This window comes from Varanus komodoensis, unplaced genomic scaffold (assembly GCF_004798865.1).
Source record: "Varanus komodoensis strain SLA01 unplaced genomic scaffold, ASM479886v1 scaffold3, whole genome shotgun sequence".
Classification (NCBI taxonomy): Eukaryota; Metazoa; Chordata; class Lepidosauria; order Squamata; family Varanidae; genus Varanus; species Varanus komodoensis.
In genome coordinates, this window is record NW_025335761.1 from 24728040 (window position 1) to 24751817 (window position 23778).

General features: G+C 39.3%; 1 protein-coding gene across 11 annotated transcripts in view; it reads left to right on the forward strand.

The window, feature by feature from the left end:
* Window positions 1-23778, forward strand: part of MEIS2 (Meis homeobox 2) — a 277832-nt gene that overhangs the window by 840 nt on the left and 253214 nt on the right. For 8 of the 11 annotated variants that reach the window (XM_044436094.1, XM_044436097.1, XM_044436098.1 and 5 more), the window contains exons 2-7: window positions 975-1207; window positions 2787-2928; window positions 3514-3564; window positions 4368-4418; window positions 5281-5430; window positions 17693-17807. In XM_044436094.1, coding sequence (XP_044292029.1) covers window positions 975-1207; window positions 2787-2928; window positions 3514-3564; window positions 4368-4418; window positions 5281-5430; window positions 17693-17807 — 742 coding nt within the window. Of the gene's footprint in view, window positions 1-9; window positions 452-974; window positions 1208-2786; window positions 2929-3513; window positions 3565-4367; window positions 4419-5280; window positions 5431-17692; window positions 17808-23778 lie in introns of those variants that run through there. The other 3 variants (XM_044436103.1, XM_044436105.1, XM_044436095.1) reach the window with 2 other exon arrangements.

A 23778-nucleotide genomic window follows, 5' to 3' on the forward strand; every position in this document is an offset into this window, starting at 1 on the left:
CCGTCGCTGCTGCTCATGGCGGCCACTATTTTAAAAGAGCAAAACAAATAGCAGGAAAAATTATTCACCAGTTGTCTGTGTGCGCGTGTGTTCGCGCGTGTGTGTGTGTGTGTGTGCGTGCGTGCGTGTGTGGGTCTCTCTCCCTCTGTGTATGTATGTGCGTGCATGCGCGCGCGTGTGTGTCTCTCTGTCTGCAATTGTTCCATGCTTCTTCCCTCTCTAGCTTTTCCCCCAACAGCGCGATTTCCCTGCTCCTCTCTAGCTGCTCGCTGGCGCGGGGTTCGCAGGGGGGGAAGGCTCGCCTGCCGCCGCCGCCGCCGCCGCCGCTGTAGCTGTTGCTGCCGCCGCCGCCGCCGCCGCCGCTGCCTGGGAAATACAGCTACATTTGCTGCTTGGTTTGTCTCTGGTTTTGACAAGGACAAGGGGGAATTGCCACTAAATAATGTTTCTGGTAACTTTCCGATTATTTGCTTCCCTCCCCCCCCATCCGCCTCTCGCGCTCTCCTTTCCCTTCACAGCCCTCGCTTCCCACCCCGCAGGATTAATCTGTTTACTTGTGGGTCGTTCGCCGATCTGTGCCCCGGCTCTTTCGATTCTGAGGACTCGTGTAGCTTCTCCCTTTCCAAACTTCCAGTTTCCTTCTTTATTTTGCCCTCGATGGATCAGCGCTCTCTCTCACACACACACATCCACGCTCCACGCCCTTCCCCCAGCTCCGTAGACTGCACTTCTTATTTTGGTTTAGTTTGTATAGCTTTTCTCTGTTGTGGCTGGTCCCGGTTTGTAGTTTTGCTCTGTTTTGTCTGACTTGTCTGATGCTTTACTCTCTTCTGACTTTTGTTGTTGTTGTGTTTTCTATTATTTTATTTTATTCTCTCTCTCTCTCTGTCTCTCCGCTCTTTCTCTTTCGCTCTTTCTCTCTCTCCCCTGGTTCTTCTCCTTCCTCCTCTTCTGGCCCATTTTCTTTTTGACAGTACGATGAGCTGCCTCATTACGGCGGGATGGACGGAGTAGGGGTACCTGCTTCCATGTACGGAGACCCTCACGCGCCCAGGCCGATCCCCCCAGTCCACCACTTGAACCATGGGCCGCCACTCCATGCCAGCCAGCATTACGGAGCGCACGCCCCGCACCCCAATGTCATGCCCGCCAGCATGGGATCGGCTGTCAACGACGCCCTGAAGCGGGACAAGGATGCGATCTACGGGTAGGTACACGGCAGGGCCAGCCAGGAGCCGCCAAGGCCCGTCCCTCGCAGGGTATGTGCGTTTCCGTGCGGGAGCAGGAACGAGTGCAGGACAGAGTTCGTCGGGGCAGCGCCGCTTGCACACGGAGGCAGGAGAGGCAGTCGATGGTGGACGGTGTTTTTGAGCAGTCCCCTGCCTTAGGTCCTCAGATTCGTGGTCTGAAGGACACATGTGCTTTCTCATTCCATACTTCTATGCTCCTTTTCTTCTCCTCCGTTTAATGCTAAGAGTATTCGCAGTTGATTTAGCAGGAATGCCATGGATACCTCCGTGGAAAAGTACAGTGGAGAAATCCACGGAGGATACTCCTATTTTGGATGGACATGAATGGTGACATAAGGGGTAAACTAGAACTGCATTCCATTTTAGTTAAAGCAGTGTTGCCGCGCCGCCCTAGACTTCAGGCCCACCAATCATAGGCATACTTATTTAAAAGTAAATTTATTTGAAATTGCCCACTTCCAATTCTTTAGAATCGGGGAGTAAGCCTAGTTTACATTTACACAGAAGTAACTTCTAGTAACGGGCATTATTGGCTTATTATTTCATATGCCAATCTGTAAATGCAGAGTTGTTCACAGATAAAATGATACCGGATTCCTCATGGAAAAAGACCCCATTTGGAATGAACAAATAAAAATTGGGGACAAGAGTGAGGAGCTGCTGACATCCCCAAGGAACCAAATCCGAGCACTGTAGTTGGAAGCATGCAGCTCCTTCAGTACATTTTGTTTTGGTGATTATTTCATTCCTCTAAAGCACGATCTGATAGTCCTTGGTGTCCTCACCCTTCTAGCCACGATGGAGGAGGAAAGCAGAGAAAGGCACATTTCCTGCTCGAACACACATGCCATCCTTTCTCCTCTTCTACCCCATGGCCAGCTCAGACTATAGGGGGAAATTATTACTGAAAACATCTCTTTCTCCAGCTTATTTATGACTGGACAGTTAATATTTTATCTGATTGCGCTTCTTCATCCTTGAGAAACTTTACTGGCATGCCATCCCCTCCCTCCCTTTTTTCTACCATGTGTATGTATATATATTCTGGCTGCTGCTAGCTTTCGCCAAAATATTAAGCAATTTGGGCACTTTGTGTAAGAGTAGAGCCCTCCTTTTTAGGTTGCACTGGGGGGCAGGGTCTGGTGCTCTACTTTCCAGTGATCTCCAGCGCTCCGGGAACTTAGCAGCTGGAGCCTGCTTGGCCATACTCGGGCTGGCTTCTGGGTCTGCGAGGCAAGCGTGCGACTCGGTTCTGGTTCCTGGGAGGGGAGGTGTGTGCGTGCAGCGGTGGTGTCCTTCTCCCCCGGGCCTCGCTTCCCAGCGCTGCTCTTCTCCCCTCCCCGGTCATCTTCCTCCTCCTCGTCGTCTGTGGAAAGGCTGCTGCGTGCAAGGCCGCGTGAACGTGGATCTGTTTTGCTGCTGCTCTTGTTTTTGACAGGCAAAAAATACTTGTTGATCAGAGTTTTTTCCCTCCCCTCTTCTCCTAACTTCCCCCCGCATCCCCCTTCCCTTTCTTTGTGTGTCACTGCCCGGCAGGCACCCGCTGTTCCCCCTGTTAGCTTTGGTCTTTGAGAAGTGCGAGCTGGCGACCTGCACTCCCCGAGAGCCTGGGGTGGCCGGCGGAGATGTCTGCTCCTCAGACTCCTTCAACGAGGACATCGCCGTCTTCGCCAAACAGGTCGACCGCTTTTTCACCCGCCTTGCCCACCCCGCCGGCCTCGTGCAAGCGGCTCAGCAGGCCTCCCTCCCCGCCACCTCCCACCCAGGCCACTTGCCGGTTTCCCTGCCAGGCGAGGAGAGGCGGGAGAGCGCTCGGGCTCACCCCGCCGGGCCTGGGAAATGGGCTCGCCAAGCCGGCCACAGCGTGGATTTCCCACCAACTTCTCCCTTCCTCGCCTTCTTTCCCTCTCCCTGCAGTGGACACTGGGAGGCATTCCTTGGCCACTCCTGGTGAACTGGAAAGCGCGTATTGTTAGAGGTGCTACATTCTAGAAAGCTTTTCAGCCCTTCCTCAGCCCTCAGCGGAAAGGAGGGAGGTGAGCGGGTTGTGTGGGACAGAAGAGGGATGAGTGGCCTGACGTTCGCAGCTTGCCCCACAATTCGAGGGCAGTGCAGTCACATTTAAAAGTGACTTGCACCCAGTTCACATTATTTCTGTTTGTCATTCAATTTGGATTGCCGGGGTGGGGTGGGGGTCAAATAGGGCTTTAAAGTCAGCTGAAATATGCACTGATTCCATTCCTTCCCCTACTTCTTCATGTAGGTGCGAGCAGAAAAGCCACTTTTTTCTTCAAACCCAGAGTTGGACAATTTGGTAAGGTTCTTTCCTTCCCACCGCACCACATGCACAAATACACACCTCATTTTGACTTTCAGCTGTTTCTCTGGGAGACATCACTTGATTGCTGTCTCTGAAAAAAAGGTATAATTGTAAGGGGGGAGGGAAGGGAGCCGCTTATAGACAGTGACACTCAGGAACTCTGGAAAGAAGAAATTGTCCTTATTCAGGGGCTTCAAAGAACTCCAGTTCTTAACATGGAAAAGGACAAGAAACACTTGAGTCCCTAGTGCATTGCAAAGCTGGGTTTAAGCCCCTGGAAGCAAAAGGGGAGGAAATCGGGGCTTCAGAAGGGAGTCCGTTTGGAGCTGCCCAGTGCAATTCTTTTGCTAATGTGGCCGATTTCAATACTAAAAGTGTTAGAAATCCTCTTGAAAAAGAGGTGAAGGCAAACCTTTGATCTGGAGCATTTCACTTCCTTTTCTTCTTTTAAAAAAACGGCTTGAGTGAAGAATGGATGTTTAGTTGTTTGGTTGCTTTGCAGACTTTCATAAACCACTGGGAGAGAACATCTCTGTAAAACACTTAGTGTTGTTTCCTTTTGTGTGTGTGTGAGTGTGAGTATGTGTGAGAGTGAGAGTGAGAGAGAGAGAGAGAGAGAGATTGAGAGATTTTTAAATCAAGTGCTTTAGGTTAAAGTTGATGATCAAAATTACCCAAGCGTGTCCAATGAGCTAAAATCCTGGATAATGAGGGTGCGCCCTGACAATGCACCGCGCCCTGCCTTATTTTTTTCCCTCTTCCAAATGACAACTCCTTTGCTCCTATTTTTTTTCCAGATGATACAAGCAATACAAGTCTTAAGGTTTCACCTTTTGGAATTAGAAAAGGTAAGAGCAAGGGGGAACTCCCTCTTCTCTTCATTCTCTCTTCCCTCCCTCATAAACCTTTTGGGGAAGCTCAGCTGGACACTGTAACTAGCAGTATAAAACACCCGGTGATACTCTGCCCTCCCTCTCGCTTCACCCAACTCCCTTTTTGGAACTTCTGCATTATTTCTAGTCTTTCGTCAAACAGGTTCCCCTTTTCCAGTCGATTGGATCTCTCCCCTTATCTGTCTTCCAACCTTCTCCTAGTCTTCTTGAACTGGGTGGTAATATTTTAAATTAAGTATTTTCTCAGTCAGTAGAGTCCTGGTGATTTTATTATCTCTGAGCAAAACATTAAGGTTATGGAAAGATTGGAAGTTCTTATGGAACGGTTGAGGTACCTACTACAAGGAAATAATTCTGTGTTTAAAATCTCTTCTACTTTCTTAGAGGATTTGAAATGCACCCTGTTCTGTCCCAATACTTTCCTTCAGTGTTCCTGACTGAACTGCCTGTGCTCCTAGATTTTATTTACCTTGGTCCAGATTTTACTGCTTTTTGTATTATCCCCAAATCGGATTTTCTTCTATCTATGGAGCAGGCTCAAGCTCAGTATCTCTCCCCCCCCCGCCCCCCCCTTCTCTTTCTAACTTGTTGCTCAGGCAAGTCTCTGGGGAATAATATGTGCTGTAACAATTTCTCTATTGTTTCCTTGCCTTCAACTATTATGCCCCTTAATTAGAGTTACTCTTGGAATAGATCACAGTATTTCTTCTGCAACTGGGAAAATCCTTCTCAAGTTGCAATCTGATATTTTTGTCTCTCTCCTCTTTTTTCCATAATTTTCTTTTTTTCTTTCCTTTTATTTGAACATTATATCCAGGTTCATGAGTTGTGTGATAATTTCTGCCACCGGTACATTAGTTGTTTGAAAGGCAAAATGCCCATAGATCTAGTTATTGATGAAAGAGATGGCAGCTCCAAATCTGACCATGAAGAACTCTCAGGATCATCCACAAATTTAGCTGACCATGTAAGTCCTTTTGCTAATCTGTGAAGTTTTTCAGACATTTAGTAGATCCTTGTATTGTTGCAGTTTAAGAATTGCCCTAGCACTAGCCCCATTTTGTAATTATCCCCTTTAAATAATGACTAGTATGATATTTTAAATACATTTTTGCTGCAAGATATTTTTGGATGGAGGGAGACTTTTTCTTTGCATTCAGTTATTGAGAATGTAAACTTACGGATTGCACAGTTAATGATTTGGGCAAATGGAAGAGTTGGCAAATTGTCCAATAGGCATAGGCAGCATTTTCTGCTTTGAAATGTCTGTGATCAATGTTACAGAGAGAGTAGGAAAATAGAAGTGATTCGGTTTAATAAAAAGTTTGTTGATTTCTCCCTTCCCTCTCTAGATGGCAAGTCCTAGGAATTACTGGCAATTGTACATTGCATTAAAAGGAAGTTATAGTTTCCAGTGTTTTTTCTCTGGTGGAAATTATTGTTAGAATATGGACTTATTGCCAAGTGCCTGAAGCATCTTCATAATAAATTGCAGTATCCTTGATGAGCCAATTATTAACAGTGTATTACAGAAGCTGTACAGAATTATGATTGAGTAACTATAGGTTAGTAGTTGGTTCTAACACTTCAGTTGTTAAACAAGTTGTTTTTGTTGAATGTACACAAGTAAAACTATAACTGGGAGTGGCATTTCTATAAGAGTTGCTGCTAGTACGCTTCAGAGAAAAAGTTATGAAAATGTTGCATACTGATAAGTTACTTAACTAAGGGAAGAAGAAGTACTGTGTGTGTGTGTGTTTGGAGAAGAAATAGTTATGTTTAAGTGTGAACAAGTGTGAACAATGGCTTATTTGCAAGAATGTGTGGGCCAGGAAAGTTTTCAAAGATTTTGTTTTGAACTCATAGAACAAATGACAAATAATAAGAATGATCATAGAAGGAATATGGTTTAAAATGAGGGATACAGAGATTTTTATTATATACATTGTCTTTTATGCTCTGAGAAACAGATCTAAAGATGAAGAGTTAGTTTCCTGTGGGTTTGCTTTATTCTGGGTTTTTGAAAATAGGTTCTCAAGTTGATCAATATTTGCCTGTATTGTGTGTTACAGGTATTCATAAGACTATACTAAGCAGCAACAGCAGCTGTAAAAATAAAAAATATCTAATTTGGTCCATATAAGTTATATAACTTTCATTTTCTTTTTAAAAAGTAAAGAATGAGACATACACATTGTTTTTTAAAGTTACCCTCCACTACTTTTGAAGTCATTGGAGACTTACATTTCATATTTTATAAATATTCCTTTACAGTTAAAAAAGTAAGCTGAAGATGCAAAAAGTTTTCATATTGTTTATATGCCATTTGAATTAATAAGGTCGGTGGAGCATGACAATAGTTTCAAAAATATTTCTAAGAAGCACTTCAAAACTTTATATTAGTGTGCATATGAGTTTATAGGACCATTCAAAAAGAATCTGAAAAGACAGGCATCCTGCAAGGTCAGCATGCACTACATAAAATATTGAAGAAGGAAAACATGTTTGAGTTCACAGAACAGTTTCATTATAAGAGTTTGCTTCATGTAGAAGTGCAGAAATGGAGCATGCTGATGTTTACATTGAGATTAGATAAACTAGCCTGTTTAGGGCTCCAGCAAATAGTGAATGTTTGAGTCAATTTGAAGTGCTCTATTATAATATTTAAATTTATGCATGGCGAAAAGTACCAGGCTTCTGAGGGCTAGCACTGTGTAGTGTTATAACTATCTTCATGAAAAACCTTTTCTTGTCTCTTTTAGCCCTGAAACTGAAGGAAATGTGACAATATACATTTACACCTGTTAGGGTTTACCACTTCATATAATTTAAAGGCTTTTAGTTCCTGGATGTATGAGCTATAACATTTTTACTTTGGCCCCCTGCTATTTGTTTTGAAAGGAAGTAATAATTTGTGCAGCAAGAACACCAACTGGGAAATGAAGAGTTGTATCACATAGTTGCATTTGGGGAATTGTGTCTTATTAGACATGTGTGTTAACATCCACATCCGACATAGAACTTTAAATTTAGAGATGCAGATGTGAATGATATATATCATTATATATAGACAGAGGATACCTATGGATATGTTATAGATATCAGTCGTTCACTTTAGTTAGTCTCTATATTATAATAATTTAGTAGTAGTAATAAGTACTAATGATGCCTTTTTGCAATTTTAGTATCCAGATTAAAAGACTAAAATGAAATGATTAATCTGTGAATGTCTTCCTGGCAATTACAATAGTTAAACATGAAAAGTTCTTCAGTTGTGATACTCAAGTTTTTGCTACCTCACTTGCTTTGATATGCATATTTAAAATATAGCTCTAAGCAAAATCTCATTTGGTGAAAGTTGGTGCAGGGTGGCGATGAACCACTTCAGGACACAGACAGCATATTGTTTTATCTTGTGGTCCACAGTTTGGATCCGTGGGTCCTTCCCATCATTTTATTTGCATTTGAAATTCTGAGAATATTTCAACTGATTGGCTTTGAATTAATGACAGCTTTTAAAAGAAGTGTAGTTTAATTTGTTCTGTGCCAGGACTTCTCTTGTGGAGCTGACAGTTTGTGACAGATACGTGGCATCCCCAAGTCCCTATACCTCTGTTCAGTGTACTTGTGTATGTTTATGGGTCCAGGTTTACTCAGTGTCAGCAATGGTGGTAGAAGTATATTACGTACTAATATGGCTCACAGTTTTAGATTTTTTACTAAGCTTTTAGCTGAAGCAAAGTAACTGAAGAAATGTGAGAGTAGCTAATATTTACAATAGGACTCTTGATAACTGAAATATTATGTATTTTCTTTATGGCATTCTACTGCTGTGATATTTATCTAACTTAATTGGGTAGAAGAAAAGCCTTGGTGTCTGCAAAAGCAATAGCTTAACTAGAAAAGCCATACAACTCTGCCATAGCTGATGGCAATAAATGCATATATTGAATTTAATTTGTTAACTCACCTTTGCTGTAGTATATAAGTTGACCAAGAACTTTATGGATCAAATTGGATTCTGCTTGCTAGTGAAAAAATGCAAGTTTAGTTATGTTTACTATATATAGCACAGTATGTAGCAGTCCATAATTAGCATTTGAATTTTTAACACCCTCATATATTTTTATTTCACTAAGATATTAGCTGTAGAGGGTGGAATGTAATTACTACCATGTCCTGGCTGAACCAGACCGGCTGAAAAACTATTCCAGCTACAGTTCAGGTTGTGCTTCTTAGGAATGACAATTTATCAGTGTCTCATCTGTACATGTATAGTCCCATGTGCACTCATAGTACCCCACCTTCCATTCAGATTAACCATAACTTGTATAGTTTTAAAGCTCTCTAGTTATTTACAGAGCAGCTAACAATTTAGAGTCATTATGCATAGCTGCATATTTACACAGAATAATTTACATGGATGTCCTAGGTGTTTCTGCATTCGCTTAACTACTGATGGTATTGTATCTAATGTTGATTTTTTTTCATAAATCATTCTGAAAAAGGACATGCCAATCTTTCCCTAGTTTATATCTCATTCTGTGTTGAGTTATGTTGTTACATAGGTCAAAACTGTCTCTCCTTTCTAGAACATAGATTAGTTGGGCCTCATCCTGTTTGTGCTGTGCTTGCATATATGATTATAGGATAAATGTTAACGAACGTAATTTTGGAAATATCAATCCAGATTATTGTTTTCCACATGTTAATACATAGCATTTATGTGGCATCTCTTCTAAGTGCCGAAACAATTTCATAATAGTCATTATGCAGTAATCTGTACCCAAGATCTATAAGTCAGGCTAAATCATTACTGTATTACATATGTATGGGATAGTGGCTTGAGACACCATGAAGGCCACTTCAGATGTTACATTTTTAGGCACATACCTATTAGTAAATAAATAACATAGAAATGCAAAAAGCAAAGGTGACACGTCTTTTAAAAATACACACAGTCACAGAGACAAAACTGCTGCAGCTCTTGCCTGGTGTACATTTTTGGAGTTTGTTGCTCTATAATGAATAAAACTGTCTTTGGCATTTGAACAGTGCCCAGCAATGTCACTGGTACATATCTATCTTATATGTACGTTTGTACTTTAAGAACAAAAACCAAACGGACCTTTAACAATAATTAATTCCATATCAGTATGAGTGATGTTACTTAGTTCTCTAAATTATTACTGGTATGGTATTCATCAGTTTTCTTTTCTGAACATTAAAATGCTGCACATAATTTTCCGGTCATGTAAATAGGGTTGTTGTCAAAATAAATCATAGGGCCACAGACCATTTTTCTGGTTTCTATTTTGGCTTTACTACTTTTGGGACCTAAAAAGCGAACAGCAGTTTACTTAAAGTGTTATTTTCAGTGTACTCCAAATTCAGTGGAATTTTAGTCTTCGCTTTTATAGCGTTTAGGATTAAAAGCCCATTCACATATGTAGGTATCTTCAAGTATGGATTCTGCTTTGTGCAGTACTCTTTTTGTGTGAAGTAGATACCCCCATGGCTTCAGTGATACTTACCATACCATTAGAAGCCCTTGGGCGAAAAGAAGGAGATTTCTTGAATATATCAGTTTCAGTAGGGCTGCTTAAGAGTAGGGGGTTCCAGGAGTGTGACCATATTATTTTCTAGTGGTCATACTGTGTAAAATATCAAAAAGGAAAGTAATCTGCCAACAAAGTAATAATATGTCGCTAAGTTCCATAGTGCATGGTATGATGCTTGAAAAGTTGCAAGTTTTCGCATGTGTCATACCTTTGGATTTTAGCCCTACTAGGCAATAAGAAATTTGACAAGCAACATTTTTTCTGATGGGCTTTGTAGAAATGTCAGTTGAATGTTTAAATTTTGTTAGCTAAAATATTTAATAAAATAATAATGCTCTTTTATTTTGGCTTATTTTGTATCATTGAGGAGTTAATAAACTGTCTTAACTGTAGTCAAGATTTCCGCTATGGTGTCTGAATTGCCTCATTGGATGAGATGTTATGAATTTTACTAAAGTCAAACAGGCGTTGTATTGGTCTTCATTTATGTTTTTGCTTAGGTTGGGGGGTGGGTTTGGCTTGCACTATTTTATGATGTGGATAAGGCTCTCTAGTATTATAAGTGATTTTCACAATATTGTATGATAAGAATATAAGGGTCATAAACTCTATGCCTAAGAAAAAATTGATAGAGATAAAAAGTGGCAGGTTACCATAATTTTATACCAACAAATGGTTTACATATTACATTAAAAGTTTAGTTGCAATATAAACTGCACAAGAGATTTATATATGGTGTAAAATGAAAGTACAGTGAAAAATCTATGCAGTGAACAATTCAAAATATTTTAGAATATTTAAATATGTTGGATGGAGATGGAATGTAAAAAACACAGTTATGCCTTTTTACAAAAAAGCCTGATTTGCTAAATTACTTAAGCAATGCTGTGTACAGCATCGATCATTTTTATCGACTCATAAAATAAAATGTTAGGGATAGACATTGTCTAATTTTGGTGGTGTTCTTTAAATAAAAGCAAACAGGTTCCATAGAACTTTGTTTTTAATATGTGCATTTTGTCTAAATCAAATTAGAATATAGAAGTGTGCGTGTGTGTGCATTTGTGCTGCCATTAGTATTATACATGTACAGTACAATTCGATCTTTATGTTCCATTTTCCTATTGACATTTCTTTGTATATGTTGCTATTTATTCTAGCCAGCTCTGAAATTTCATATACTGGACAACTTCACACTGCTGTGAATTAGGTATAGATTACATTCTCATCTGGTACAATCTATTGTTTTTTGTAATGTGTTAGCATATAAGACTGAATCTTGAGTGTCATAGTAACTTGTGTAGTTTATCTGGTTGCCACTGTACTACTTGGATGACTTAAGATTTCATCTACTTTATGGCTATGCCACAGATGAGATGAAATGAGATGAGATGAAATGAGATGGATTTGGTCTATAGCCATTGTGCCATGCCAAATTTTCCATGCTCGCATATGTGAAACTGATTTATAAGAACTACATTCAATCCAATGCACAAGATGTATTATACATCTTCTTAATAGGAATCCAGAGGTGGAAGTTCTCTATATTATGAAACAGAATGTTTTATGTATTCAGTAGGTATGGGAAAGGCCTGTCCCTGAATTTGTATACTCTTGGAATGGGCATCAAAGTCAATAGATTCTATCTTCATGTTACCCACCACTGTGTGTTATTAAAGTGCATAGATATTATTATTATTCTGATCTTGCATGTATCATTGTGAAATATGAGTAGGTAACTTTAGCATGGTAAATTGAATTGTACCACCATAAAAGCAGGACAAGATCAGAATCAGTCCCAGAGGAGGCCTTTTCTTAATTAAAGTGATCTGGCCTAGTGGAAGTTTCGGTTGCATAAGGTATGAACAGTTAATCCATCTGTATCTATGTAAGGTGTCATTTACACAGAAGTTTGAGGGATGTTAAACCACTATCCTTGGCAGTGTACAAGAAGAGTGACCAGTACTCGGGAACATAGAGAATCACATGCCTATATGGAATTTTAACAAGAGTAGTTTGTACAGCTATGTCTTGGAAAATAATTCCTTTTAAACACACACAGATATGGACTTACGCACAAATCCTGTAATAGTTAAAACACTCAAAACTTCTATTAGGTCCGTAACAATAGCAAAACAGTAACACAGCAGATTTGCTTCATATGCCTAGAGACCCTTATCCTTCCCTAGATTTAGCAAAATTCAATGATGGTGCTAAAGCAATTTTTTTTAACTTTCAAGGGAAAAAACACTGACAAAATTGTGTTTCTGTAGAAGGCTGTGTGCATAAATGAGAAACAGTGGATAGCTGCAGAGTGATCTCTTGTGGCCCTGCTAGTACAAGCCTTCCCCATATTGTCTCCTGCTTTTATATTAATTACAACTTGCATTATCAGCTGTGAGTCTGTAGCCCAGCAAATAGAAAATACTGCCCCAGGAGACCTAGCTTCTTGTATCTATTTTCCATCTCTTTCTATTGTGTGCCACTCAGTATTCACTGCTTTTCTCCTGGTAACACTGCTCTTTAACACAATTAGGTAAGAGCAAGAGGAGCGCCATATTTGACTCCCAATTATTAAAACTACTGGGAATAGATACATGTGCACTCTGCCTTCCATGGTACATGGCACTTTAGCTGGTGATTAAATGCAGCATCTTCATATATCTTACTGCTTATATAACTGTGGAAACAGTGTGTGCAAAATTAAGGAATCAGTTATATCTGCATGTAATTCATGCATTTATATCATTTCCCTATTCTGCAGCATAGGGTGGGCAACCATGTAAAAGCAAATATTAAATAATTTCCGGGATAGATACTAAAGTTAAACAAGAACAAAATACAGTAACCCTTAACATCTTGACCATTAATAGACCTAAGTGTCAATAGGCTCAATAAAATGCCTGTCCATATTTCTGAAAGATACCTAGATCTAATGTGTGTGTGTAGTTGAAGTCAATGTGAATTAACCATTTCAGTGGATTTGTGCCTAAATTACTTTATGAAAACTTCAGCATGTGTCTACACTGTGGGCATATTCTCACATGATCAAACTGCCTATGATTTCCCTGATTGCTACTTTATTCTATTTTCCAGCTCGTTTAGTCCCTTTGAGAAAATGTATATACGGTGATGCTGCATGCTGAATTTAGTTGAGTGTTTTGCACATTACTGTACTATACATTTTTGGATGTTTGTAGTGACATACAAAATGTTGATTTCATCTAAAGATGTACATGAGGAGTTCCATGTTGACCTAACTGGAAGACAGCATAGGCTGACTGGAAAATGCAGCTGCCATGGTCTCAAATAATTATAAGAACAAACTTTGAGACAAAACACATTTGGAGTAATTTTGGAACAATGCACAAATGATTCAATGTGCATTATTATGATAAGGATACTTGTTGAACCATCCAGAAAACTCTGGTTACTGAAAATCTAAGTGTAGCATTCAACAAATAGAAATGTGAATTTAGGCTTCTGTTTCTAGAATGAGAGAATTTAATATTGTGTGGCCATCCATAGAGAAGATTTCTCTATGCTGGGTGTAGTAGGACCTTTTTCTATCAGAACATGCATAGGATTGTGCCCAATGTGGTTTTTAGGTCACATGTAGAATAATTAAGAGGAGCTCACTAGCAGATCTGAAAGAAGGATATAAAACAAGACAGGACACAATTATTTTCTCTAAAAACCAAGTGTAGCAATGTCTACATCTAGTTATAAATACCATAGATATTTATCTATGTACAATGTAAAGCACACAAAGTGGAAATCTCCACTAACTCTGGATTAAGTTCTAATACATGTAATGAATTAAATGGAGTATATTCTTCATAAGATATATGCTCCATTTTTTATTTTGTTGCCAGTTTGGTTACCGTACCCATGAATGATTAAAGATGATTGGCCATGTTGCTGTGATGGTGGGAAGTAGTTCAATTACAGGTAGATATATTTCATTCTAAAGTGGAATAAACACAATATGGTGCCATATGCAAGCTTTTAGAATGTTAAGAGTAGTTGTTCCCCATTTTTAACATTTCACATACTTACTGTGGATTGGTTCCAGGAAACATTCAGGACAGATAAAAGGAAAGCGTCACTTCACAAAGCATATAGCTAATTTATAAAATTTCCTAGCACATTATGTAGAGAAGGCTGCCAATTTGGATGGCTTTAAAAGATGATTGGGCCAATATTTTGAGGATAAGGGAACAGTGGTTACTACTCATGATGGCTATGAATTACCTCCCGTATCTGAGGTGGAATGCCTTTCTATATTGGTTGCTGAGAAATATGAGTGGGAGGTTGGTGGGACTCATGTCCCATGTGGTTTTCCCATGTCCCATGTGGTCCCATGTGGTTTTCCATAGGCAGCCAGTTGACCACTGTGTAAACAGAATCTTAGACATGATAGACCCTTGGTCAGCCTTCTGTGAAAGGAAATGTACCACTTGTGGAGCATTCCTATACCTAATTTTGAAGAGGATGCTTTCTCTTCTCACACTACATCTAACTTCATTCAACAGGGCTGCTTGATCCAGTGTAGTATTTTTGGGAGACTGGAGGGCAGAATAAGGAAGACTTCTTCCATTAGTGTTGTTCTTCCAAATCTGGATCCCACCCTGTATCTTTTGGAACATCTTTTCCATTTTATCTCCCCCACTCCCACCCCCGCAATAGTGCCGGATTATCATCAAGAAAACTGTAGTGCAAGCAATACAGAATATTTAATCTATAGTAAACTGGTCTAGAATTGACAGCTGAGGTGAAGTGCAAGAAAGGCTGGCAAAGAGACCAAGTGTTTTCAGCAGCTGGAAGTCTCAGTCAGTGATCTATCCCAATCCATTTATGACTTTAAAAAAGAAAGACTGGCCTGGTTTTGAAATACTGTATGATAGGTGTTGGTTGACATTTCCCTTACAATGTAGCTGAGGCAGTCCTTGTTAATTATTGAAATGTTCATATGTGAATGAACCGGCTTTAACAGCAACAGGCCTAAGAGACCCTGCAGTGCATAGAATTAACATAACTTGCTATACTCCTTGAAAAGTTTAGCCTAGGTGAACATATTGCAGTTGCTAAAAGTAGGTTCCAGTATGATGTTAGAGGACTAAACTCATGCCATGCTATTGTTTTTCCTCCTTTTCATGTATTTCTTTTAGCTCTTTATCTGATTACCATCCGGCAAACAGCTGACGCTAAGAGGCTGCAGAGGGCTGAAGTGCTCCTGTCTGCTGTTTGCCTTCAGCTTGAAGCTATTTGAGTGGTTTCCTAACTCAGAGATAAAAAGGGGAGCTCACATGCACAATCCGTTTAATCGAGACTGCACAGAAACTTGCTTGATCGTGGCATTTTATTTCCATATGAGTTTCCTTGAAATTGCATCCTTAGTGCTGATTTAATTTATATATATCTGTGTGTGTGTATCTGTAGATAGTGTTTTTGGCTCTTTCATTTTTTTTCTTGTTTTTGCTTTATATCCAATTGACTTCACAAAATGATGGTATTACTTTTGCTTATTGTTGGGAGAAGAATAATTAACCTGAAGTTGCATTATTTGGAGTACTGATTTTAGCAATAATGTGTTATTTTATTATGGTTTTTAGTCTTTCTGAAATTGCTTCAGTCAAAAATATATGGTCTAGTTTGAATGAAATGTGCACTTGTACAGTGCAATCCAATACATACCTTCCCTGAAGTAAATCCCATTGAGTTCAGTGGGATTTACTGTCAGATAAATGTGTTCAGGATTGCAGTCTAAATGCATTCTAGGTCTGATTTTATTTCACAGATACTCCACTGATCTAAGTAAGTAGTTGGTATGATCATTATTCACAGGCTGCATCTCTTTATATTTTGTTGTTCGAGACTTGCATGGATTCCTATAGACTGTGGGATATAACCACACTGGTTTAGTTTGGGTTTGATTGCGAAATGTGATTATGTAGGTTTACCTAATGTTGTACAACAAGAGTGTCACTCATAGGACACTGCAGATGAGACTTTGAGACAGTGTCTGTGCATGACTCAACTCCAGCAATGCAATTAGTTACTTTTCTCATTCGAGGGGCTGCTAAAAGGAAGAAAATGGTTGTTTAATATATTGGGAGTTTGTCCACTTGTATAGCTAGTTTGCGGAAGCGGGTGTTTGTCCACCTCTATATTGTGCAGGATGTGCCTTTGCCTTGTCTTGTCTACCTTAGGAATGACAACATTTTGGGTGAGCATTGAGACAGCCAGATTTTGATCACTGTGTTGTCTTTTGTAGACTCACAATTGACAGATAATGGCAGGTGTAATGAGGATTCATAGTGTGTGGTGTTTGTATGATTTACTACACACAACCTTTTATAGTAAATCATCAAGTGTACTATTTATGTTGGAATAGCTTGGGGTTTGTGCTATTTTCCTGAACACAGATTATTTTACCAAAATGTTTCTTGTTAGGATGTGTTTAATTTAAGTTGTCATCTATAGGTGACGAGTAATGCAAGTCCAGCCCCAAGTCTGATCTATTGCATGTGTTCTTGCTCTCCTTTTCTGCCAGAGGAAATTCCATCTCTTGCCTGCCTTCATGTGGTGCTGATAAAGCTTTTCCTGTACAGTAGAATTCCTGTTTTCCTTTAAGCAACAGCAGGGTATTGGGAATGATCAGGAAAGGGGAGGAGGACCAGGAGGAGAATACACTTAGCAAAGTAGCACTTAGCTTAACTTTCAGTTTTCTTCATATGCAGCTCTTAAGCAATAGCTCTTTTCTCCAGGAAACCAATATTCAATCAATTTAAAATAATCAGGAGTTATGTAACTAAACTACTAGAAAAGAAGACTCAGCTAGCAAAAGTTCACTAAGTCTCCCATAATTACCTCATGCATTATTTTATTATATTAAGGTTAGAAAGAATAATATTGTCACATATATAGGTAATTACCTAGGGGATATCCTGGACAATCTAGAACTTACATTTAAAAGAGATAACATTATATCCCCTAGCCAGGATACATTTGCTTAGTGCGTTATTCTTGTGCACAGTAATCAATTAACTTCTCTCCAAATATGTGAAAAACTGGCTGAAGGTTGTGTATTGGGAACCAGAGAGAAGGACAGTAGCACCTTCATGCCTATAATATTACATGATTATCAGAATCAAGGCTGCAGTCAGTTTCTTGGGAATAAGTTCAGTTGAATACATTCAGCATAGCTTACCTTTGAGTAGACATGTATAGAATTACACTGTCCAAACCGCAAATTAAAGTGTAAGGTGTTAAAATAGCTTTCAAAGTTTATCAAAGCATTTTCCTGATGCATTACTAAGACTTCAAAAAGGTTGGTGGTGAATATATATTTAAAAAGCTGAAGCCTTTGAGCTGCTTCAGTTTGGACTAAACTACATTGAATTTAATGTAGCTTCAATATATCTAGAATTGGTGTATTACAGCACAAGTCTATGTCTCCCAAATCAGCTCCAGTTGAGTTCAACAGGGCTTTCCCATGTAAATGGTATAGAGTGCAACTTTAGTATATCCTCTGCCTCTAAACAGTCTTGCATTTCCGGAATTTTTGCAAATGCTAATTTGCCTACTTTTTTTCTGGCTTCCCCCCTTCTCGATTTGCTATTGGAATGATAACTGTGGGGCAAAAATACGACATTCTGACACCAGAATCCTTCCTCTTGGAGAGACCACGATGATGCAACTTCAACGCACTCAGCAGGCACACCGGGGCCTTCCAGTGGGGGCCATGCTTCCCAGAGTGGAGACAACAGCAGTGAGCAAGGTAAAAGGTCAAGCTTTTTTTCCCTCTGTGCAAAGTAGGCATGACTAAAATAACTTCAGTGTCTTTTATTATATCAGTACATCTGCCTTAGTGTAAACACAGAGTGGTAGGCTTGCAGTGTAATCAGCTGTAACTTAGGGAGACACTTGTTTCCTTTTCTCAACCTACTTAGCTATATTTTATTATTATTTCAAAGCTAAATATCTAATCTTCAAACAAGCTTTGCAATAACAATTGATTAGTTCTGCCAATTCCTTTACAAATTTGGTTATCTACAGTTTATTTTTTGTGTGGTGTAAGTAAATATCGTGGCAGACATACACCCCAGCTGTGATGTAGCAATTCATACTGGTCCCTAAATAGAAAATTTAATTTGTACTGTCATCTTTTTAAAAAGTGCTTCAATATCCAGTTTAAATGCTTTTTAAGCCACAAAAGCAACAAACATAAATTTTTAACTCTAAAAAAATATTTTTGAAAAATCCTATATGCCATCATTGCCAGGGCTGGAATTCATAGCAAAGAATATCCTTGTTAAAGTTAAGAGTGCACTTGTGCAGCCATTGCCTTGTGGACTGCCAGCTAACACTTCTACTGTCTCACTTAAATCTGTGAGGTTTGATTGTGGGCAATGCATTCATCAGTGGTACATAAAGCAACGATGCTGTGCCCGTCCACCTACCCATTACATTCTAATCTTAAATAAGTTAATTTGGAAATGAGGTCTAGTCCTGTGCACACTTAACTGGGAGTAAGCACCATTGAACTCAATGTGTTTTGTTTCTGCATAGACTTTCATGCATTGGAATTCCCACTAAACTCAATTCTCTTTAACTCAGTGCACTCTTCCCTTTCAGATATTTTGAACTATAATGCTTAGCATACCTGATCATTGGGCATGAAGGTGGAACTAATGGGAGCTGAGTGCAAAGTATTGGGAGGGCACCAGGTTTGGGGAAGGTTGCCTTAATCAGCAGGATTTGTCTTTATGCAATCCTAAACATAGCTGTGTAGAAGAAAAGCACATTGAGTTCAGTCAGACTTACTCCCAGTCTAGATATGGCTATTGATATCAGTGCAATTAAGTTTGCACATCTGGCTAATATTTCAAAAAATGTTCCTATTTAAATTTTTGAATTAGTAGACAAAATCTTAAAACTTCAGTCCCTGCTTTCCCTGTAAACATTTTAAATGGGTTTTTACACTGTCTTTTAATTTCAATAAACATACATACTATATCGTAAAATAGTTTTCATAGTTACTGTTTTTGTAGCCCTGTAGATTCTTTTCAGGAAAGTATAATATAGAAACCAGTTCTGCAGGTCTATAAAAACTGAAACTTCAGATATTTGGAAATAGGGTGTGTATTATATGTGCAACAGGGGGCCTATTTTTAGTCATATGTTAAAATTTCAGAAGCTCCTGTTGAAAGTTATCTAGGTGCTCATGCATGTTTGTAATGGGTGGGTTCATTTCTATGTGATGGATTTGTATATATTTTTATAATGGCCATGGGCTCTGTGATCATTAAGCCAGATGAATAATTCTGCTGGCTCTGCTAGGAATGAGTGCTCCCTCTATACCTGTGCTGCTTTACCTATTTTTCTAAGCCCTGAGGCACAACTATGAGAACACTCACAAAAAAGAAGGGGTCCAATTACACATGAGATAGGAGTTTCATGACTGGAATTCTTGACCTCTTTTTCTGCAATGAAAACCACTGTGAGGTGTTTGGTTTGGATCAGTGCCTTGGCATGGAGATGGGGTGCTTATCTCTTCATGTCATGTCATGCCATGACCCTGATCTCTCTCTCTCTCTCTCTCTCTCTCTCTCTCTCTCTCTCTCTCTCTCTCACACACACACACACACACACACACACACACACACACACACACACACACAGAGAGAGAGAGAGAGAGAGAGAGAGAGAACGAGCAAGTGAGCAAGTGCTAGTGTTAACCACAAAGGAAAATTTTTTATCTCATTTGTGGTTTAGCAGCATCTTTGTGGAATAATTTGGATTTAGGCTGTGGCTTAAGGGCAAATAATTTTACTTCCTCTATCTATGGATTCCATCAAAGCTAGGGGACCTATGATTATTGTTTGAAACCAAAAACGATGTCAGTAGGAAACCACATATACTTTACATGAAAATGGTCCAAGTTCAGTCCCTGTCATCTCCAGGTAGAGCTGGGAAAGAAGCTATGTCCAAAACATTGTAGAGTTGTTGTCAGTCAGTGGCCTAATTTGGTCAGCCTGACATGGCTTCTTACAGATTATTTATGCCACAATAAGTTGTGAGGGCCACACTGAATATGCAACTTCTTCTGCTTGGAGCCTATCAGGTCATGTGAACCTTGCTGGTGTCGAGTATGTGAGGGTTAAAACAAAGCATGGATCATGAGATATATATTTAACCCTGGCATAACCCATGCTCACCGAGTTTGCACAGCATGACTGCCCACAAGCAGAGTGATTGCATATTCAAAATAGCAGCTGCACATGCCTCATATGTGATGTGTCATGTGAATGAACGGCTTCAGTGTGTAGACCAGGGGCTCTAAACCTGGAATGCCTGCACTCCCAGGGGGTGCAAGATGGCATTTTACAGGGTGTGACAAAGAAGAAGGCTCTGACATTTTTTGCCCCAGATTATCCCAATAATGAAATTTATTATTTTGTTTGCATTTGGTTTTAGTACTTGTTTGTCAACCAAGACAAAGTCTAGGAATCACCTGAATTCACAGGCAGACTTGTGGATTGCAATCTGCAAGAATGTGCCATATTTTGACAAAACTGTGAATGAGAAGCAGGAACAAAGAAGTCATTGAATTTTATGTTCACAATTGGAATTGATTTTACTGTTCACAATTTTTCAATTTTAATTTTATGCATTGAGGTAAACGCTTTTTTTGTTAGTTCAATTTGTTCCCCCATAGTACTGTATGTAGTTCAATTTGGGTTCAAAAATTAGAAATTTGACTTTATCTTCAAACGCAATATTACTTTTGTAGGGGCTGTGAATATAAATCAAACATTTTCTAGGGCTATGGGACATAGAAAAGTTTGGGAACCACTGATGTAGACAGTACTGAGCTAGACTGATCAGAAATTTAATTCAATATAAGGCAGCTACTTATATGAGATTTCTTCCTAATATGAGATTCTCCCTAACATGTAATTTGACCTTAAGTATAGTTGAAGTCAGTGATTATCTTGCTTACAGGAGTTGTATATCTAAAAATATGCTAAAACACTTGTTTGGTGATATGTGTGTTGTTTTGGTGCACTCATAAGAGTTGAGCTTGATTGGGTTCTCTTTGGAGTGTATATTCAAGTAGCAAATGCAGGTTTGCTGATACACAGTACATTGAAATGTCCTGTGTCGTCACACAGCTAAGAACTAAAATCCCATTGTTTTCACAGAGACTTAACTGCATTTACTTTCACTGTTTTGTGCCAAAGATTCCTGTATTTTAATAACAGCCCATTGGATTACAACACATTGGCCTAGTCCAAAGAGCTGCATGTTCTACTATCATTTATAGAGGGGCTTCTAGGACCATCTTTCCTACTATGTATCCCTGCACAGTTTTATAGACTGGCCCAGTTTTATAGACTGGTCCTTCCACTGCAGCACAGTGAAAGAAAAATATGAAGCTGACTAAAATGGTTCCTTGGATTCCCATCCACAATGATACTGATTCCTATTTAGTAGCTTGGTTATCATTACAAGTTTCATTTGGAGATATAACTAGTTTATAGCATAGAACCTGAAAAAATTCCCATTCAAGTTATCAAAGTTGTTTAAATAGTAAAAGTAACCAGAGAAGTAACAAAAAAGTCAAATAACGTTAATAACTAACAGTTTACAAGTTCATAATTGCATATGAAAAATAGACATTTCTGTGATTGCTAATTAATAACCAAGCCATCCTTCATAAAATCTTGTACTTTAAATCATAAACAGATTTTTTTAAAAAAAAACTTTAATAACTAGCAAGACTGGTTGTGATAGCCATGGAGGGGTTAGAGTCCTCCAGTTCTTAGTCATGAATATACATTTTTTTCACAGAAGGGCACATCACTAGTGCAATGAGATGTAGTAAGAACCCTAAACACAGGAAATGTAATAAAATTCAGTGCTTGAAAGTGGCCTGTTCAGAGAATGTCTTACTGTCTCTTTAAGCTCCTGCAGGCCTGAAAGGTCAGGCCTGTAGATGGCTCAACAATGTTTTCATTATGTTCATAAACAGATTCCTCTAGCTCAGTGATGGTGAACCTTTTAGAGACCAAGTGCCCAAACTGCAACCCCAAACCCACTTCTCACAAAGTGCCAACACTGCAATAAAACCTGAATACTGAGGTTTTAGTTTAGAAAAAACAGCTCACAGTCAGTCCATATATATGTCCTTGGCAGTGCACTGACCAGCCATGTGAAAGCTTGAACGAGTCATGGCTCGTGATGTCATCGCTTGGTGCTGCTACGCCTTTCGGAGCATGCGCATGGTCCCTATGTGCACTGTTATCTGATGCTCAGCTGCTGGGGCGATGCTGGGGAGACTTGGCTCTCATGCTGACAGAGAGGGTTCTGCGTGGCCGCTGCGGTACACTAACCATAGGTTTGCCATCACTGCTCTAGCTGATCAGTATGCTCATAGAATCTCAGGTCATTACCTGCACTGCTACTTAATTTAGCAGAGCAAGTATGTCCATATATCTGGCATGCATTTTTCTAGATAAATAGTTAGTGAAGTGAGTACTGGCATGCTGGTGACATTTTAAAAGCTGGTGCTTGTGCTGTGGTGAGGCAAAACTTTACATGAAGCCTTTAATGGTCACAATCCCTTTTCCTGGTCAGGAAATAAGAAAAGGCAAACTCTGAAACAGACCTTTTGTTGTGGCTGCCTTTAGTATTTCATTTGGAGGGGATGGTACCTGCAAACAGCAACAGGAAGCACTCCCAAGCAGTTGAATTGACGCCTGTTGAATTGGGAACATGCTACTTGTATGCTCTTATCTATTTCCCCCTCCCATTCCTTGGCCCTTGACCACCTTTGAGCTCTGTTACAGAGGGAGATGTGTGAAATTGTTTTTATCTGCATTGTGACTTCCTTAGGCACAATTTACTAGGCAAACCTTACTACCTTATCCCATTGCTTCCCTGCTTAACTGCTTGATGCAGAAATTAAAGGTTCCTTCTTTAATCTTAGCTCTGTACATATTCTGTGTTTTTTACATCAGCATCATGCTCTTCTGATATTACTAACTGGTTCCCTAACTTTGTTCTATAATACAAAATTTCCCATAGCTGTTGGTCATTCTAGGATTCTAATATTATATTCTAAATTCAATAAAAATTCCCTAAAATTAGACATATGTAAAACAGCTAATACTGTATTACCATACCATTTATGAACAAGTAGTTCCCATCTTTATCTCTCTGTTTCTCACCCCCAGCATTCCTTTTCCTGCCTCCTATCTGACACAAGTAATTTGCACACTTATTTTGAGGAGACTTACCAGCACATGTCAGAGCTGATTCTGACTGTGCATGCATTACAAAGATGTGCATTTTTATCCATGTTCTCCATATTAGTTGTGTGTGTGTTTTACAATTACAAGGAAAAGAATGTGTGAATTCCCTCTTTCTATTTCTCAAAGAGAGAGATTCTTTCACTCTTTGTAAGCCTTACATTGTTTCCTTTCTTTCATGTCTTCTGCATCCCAGGCTTCATATAACTTGTTGAGATAAATATTCTGTTGAGTTCACTGTATAGAAGCCAGTAATATTTAACTTTGCTGAATCAGCATTCATCCATGGGGTAAACTAATGGAAGGTAAAAACAGAAGACATTTGGAAGGGTTGGTCTCCCTACATGTAAGGAGGTCTCCCTCTGTCCATAGAAATGTTACACATACATTTTCTTTTCTGGTGCGCTTGTAGACATGCTTGGCACTTGATCAACT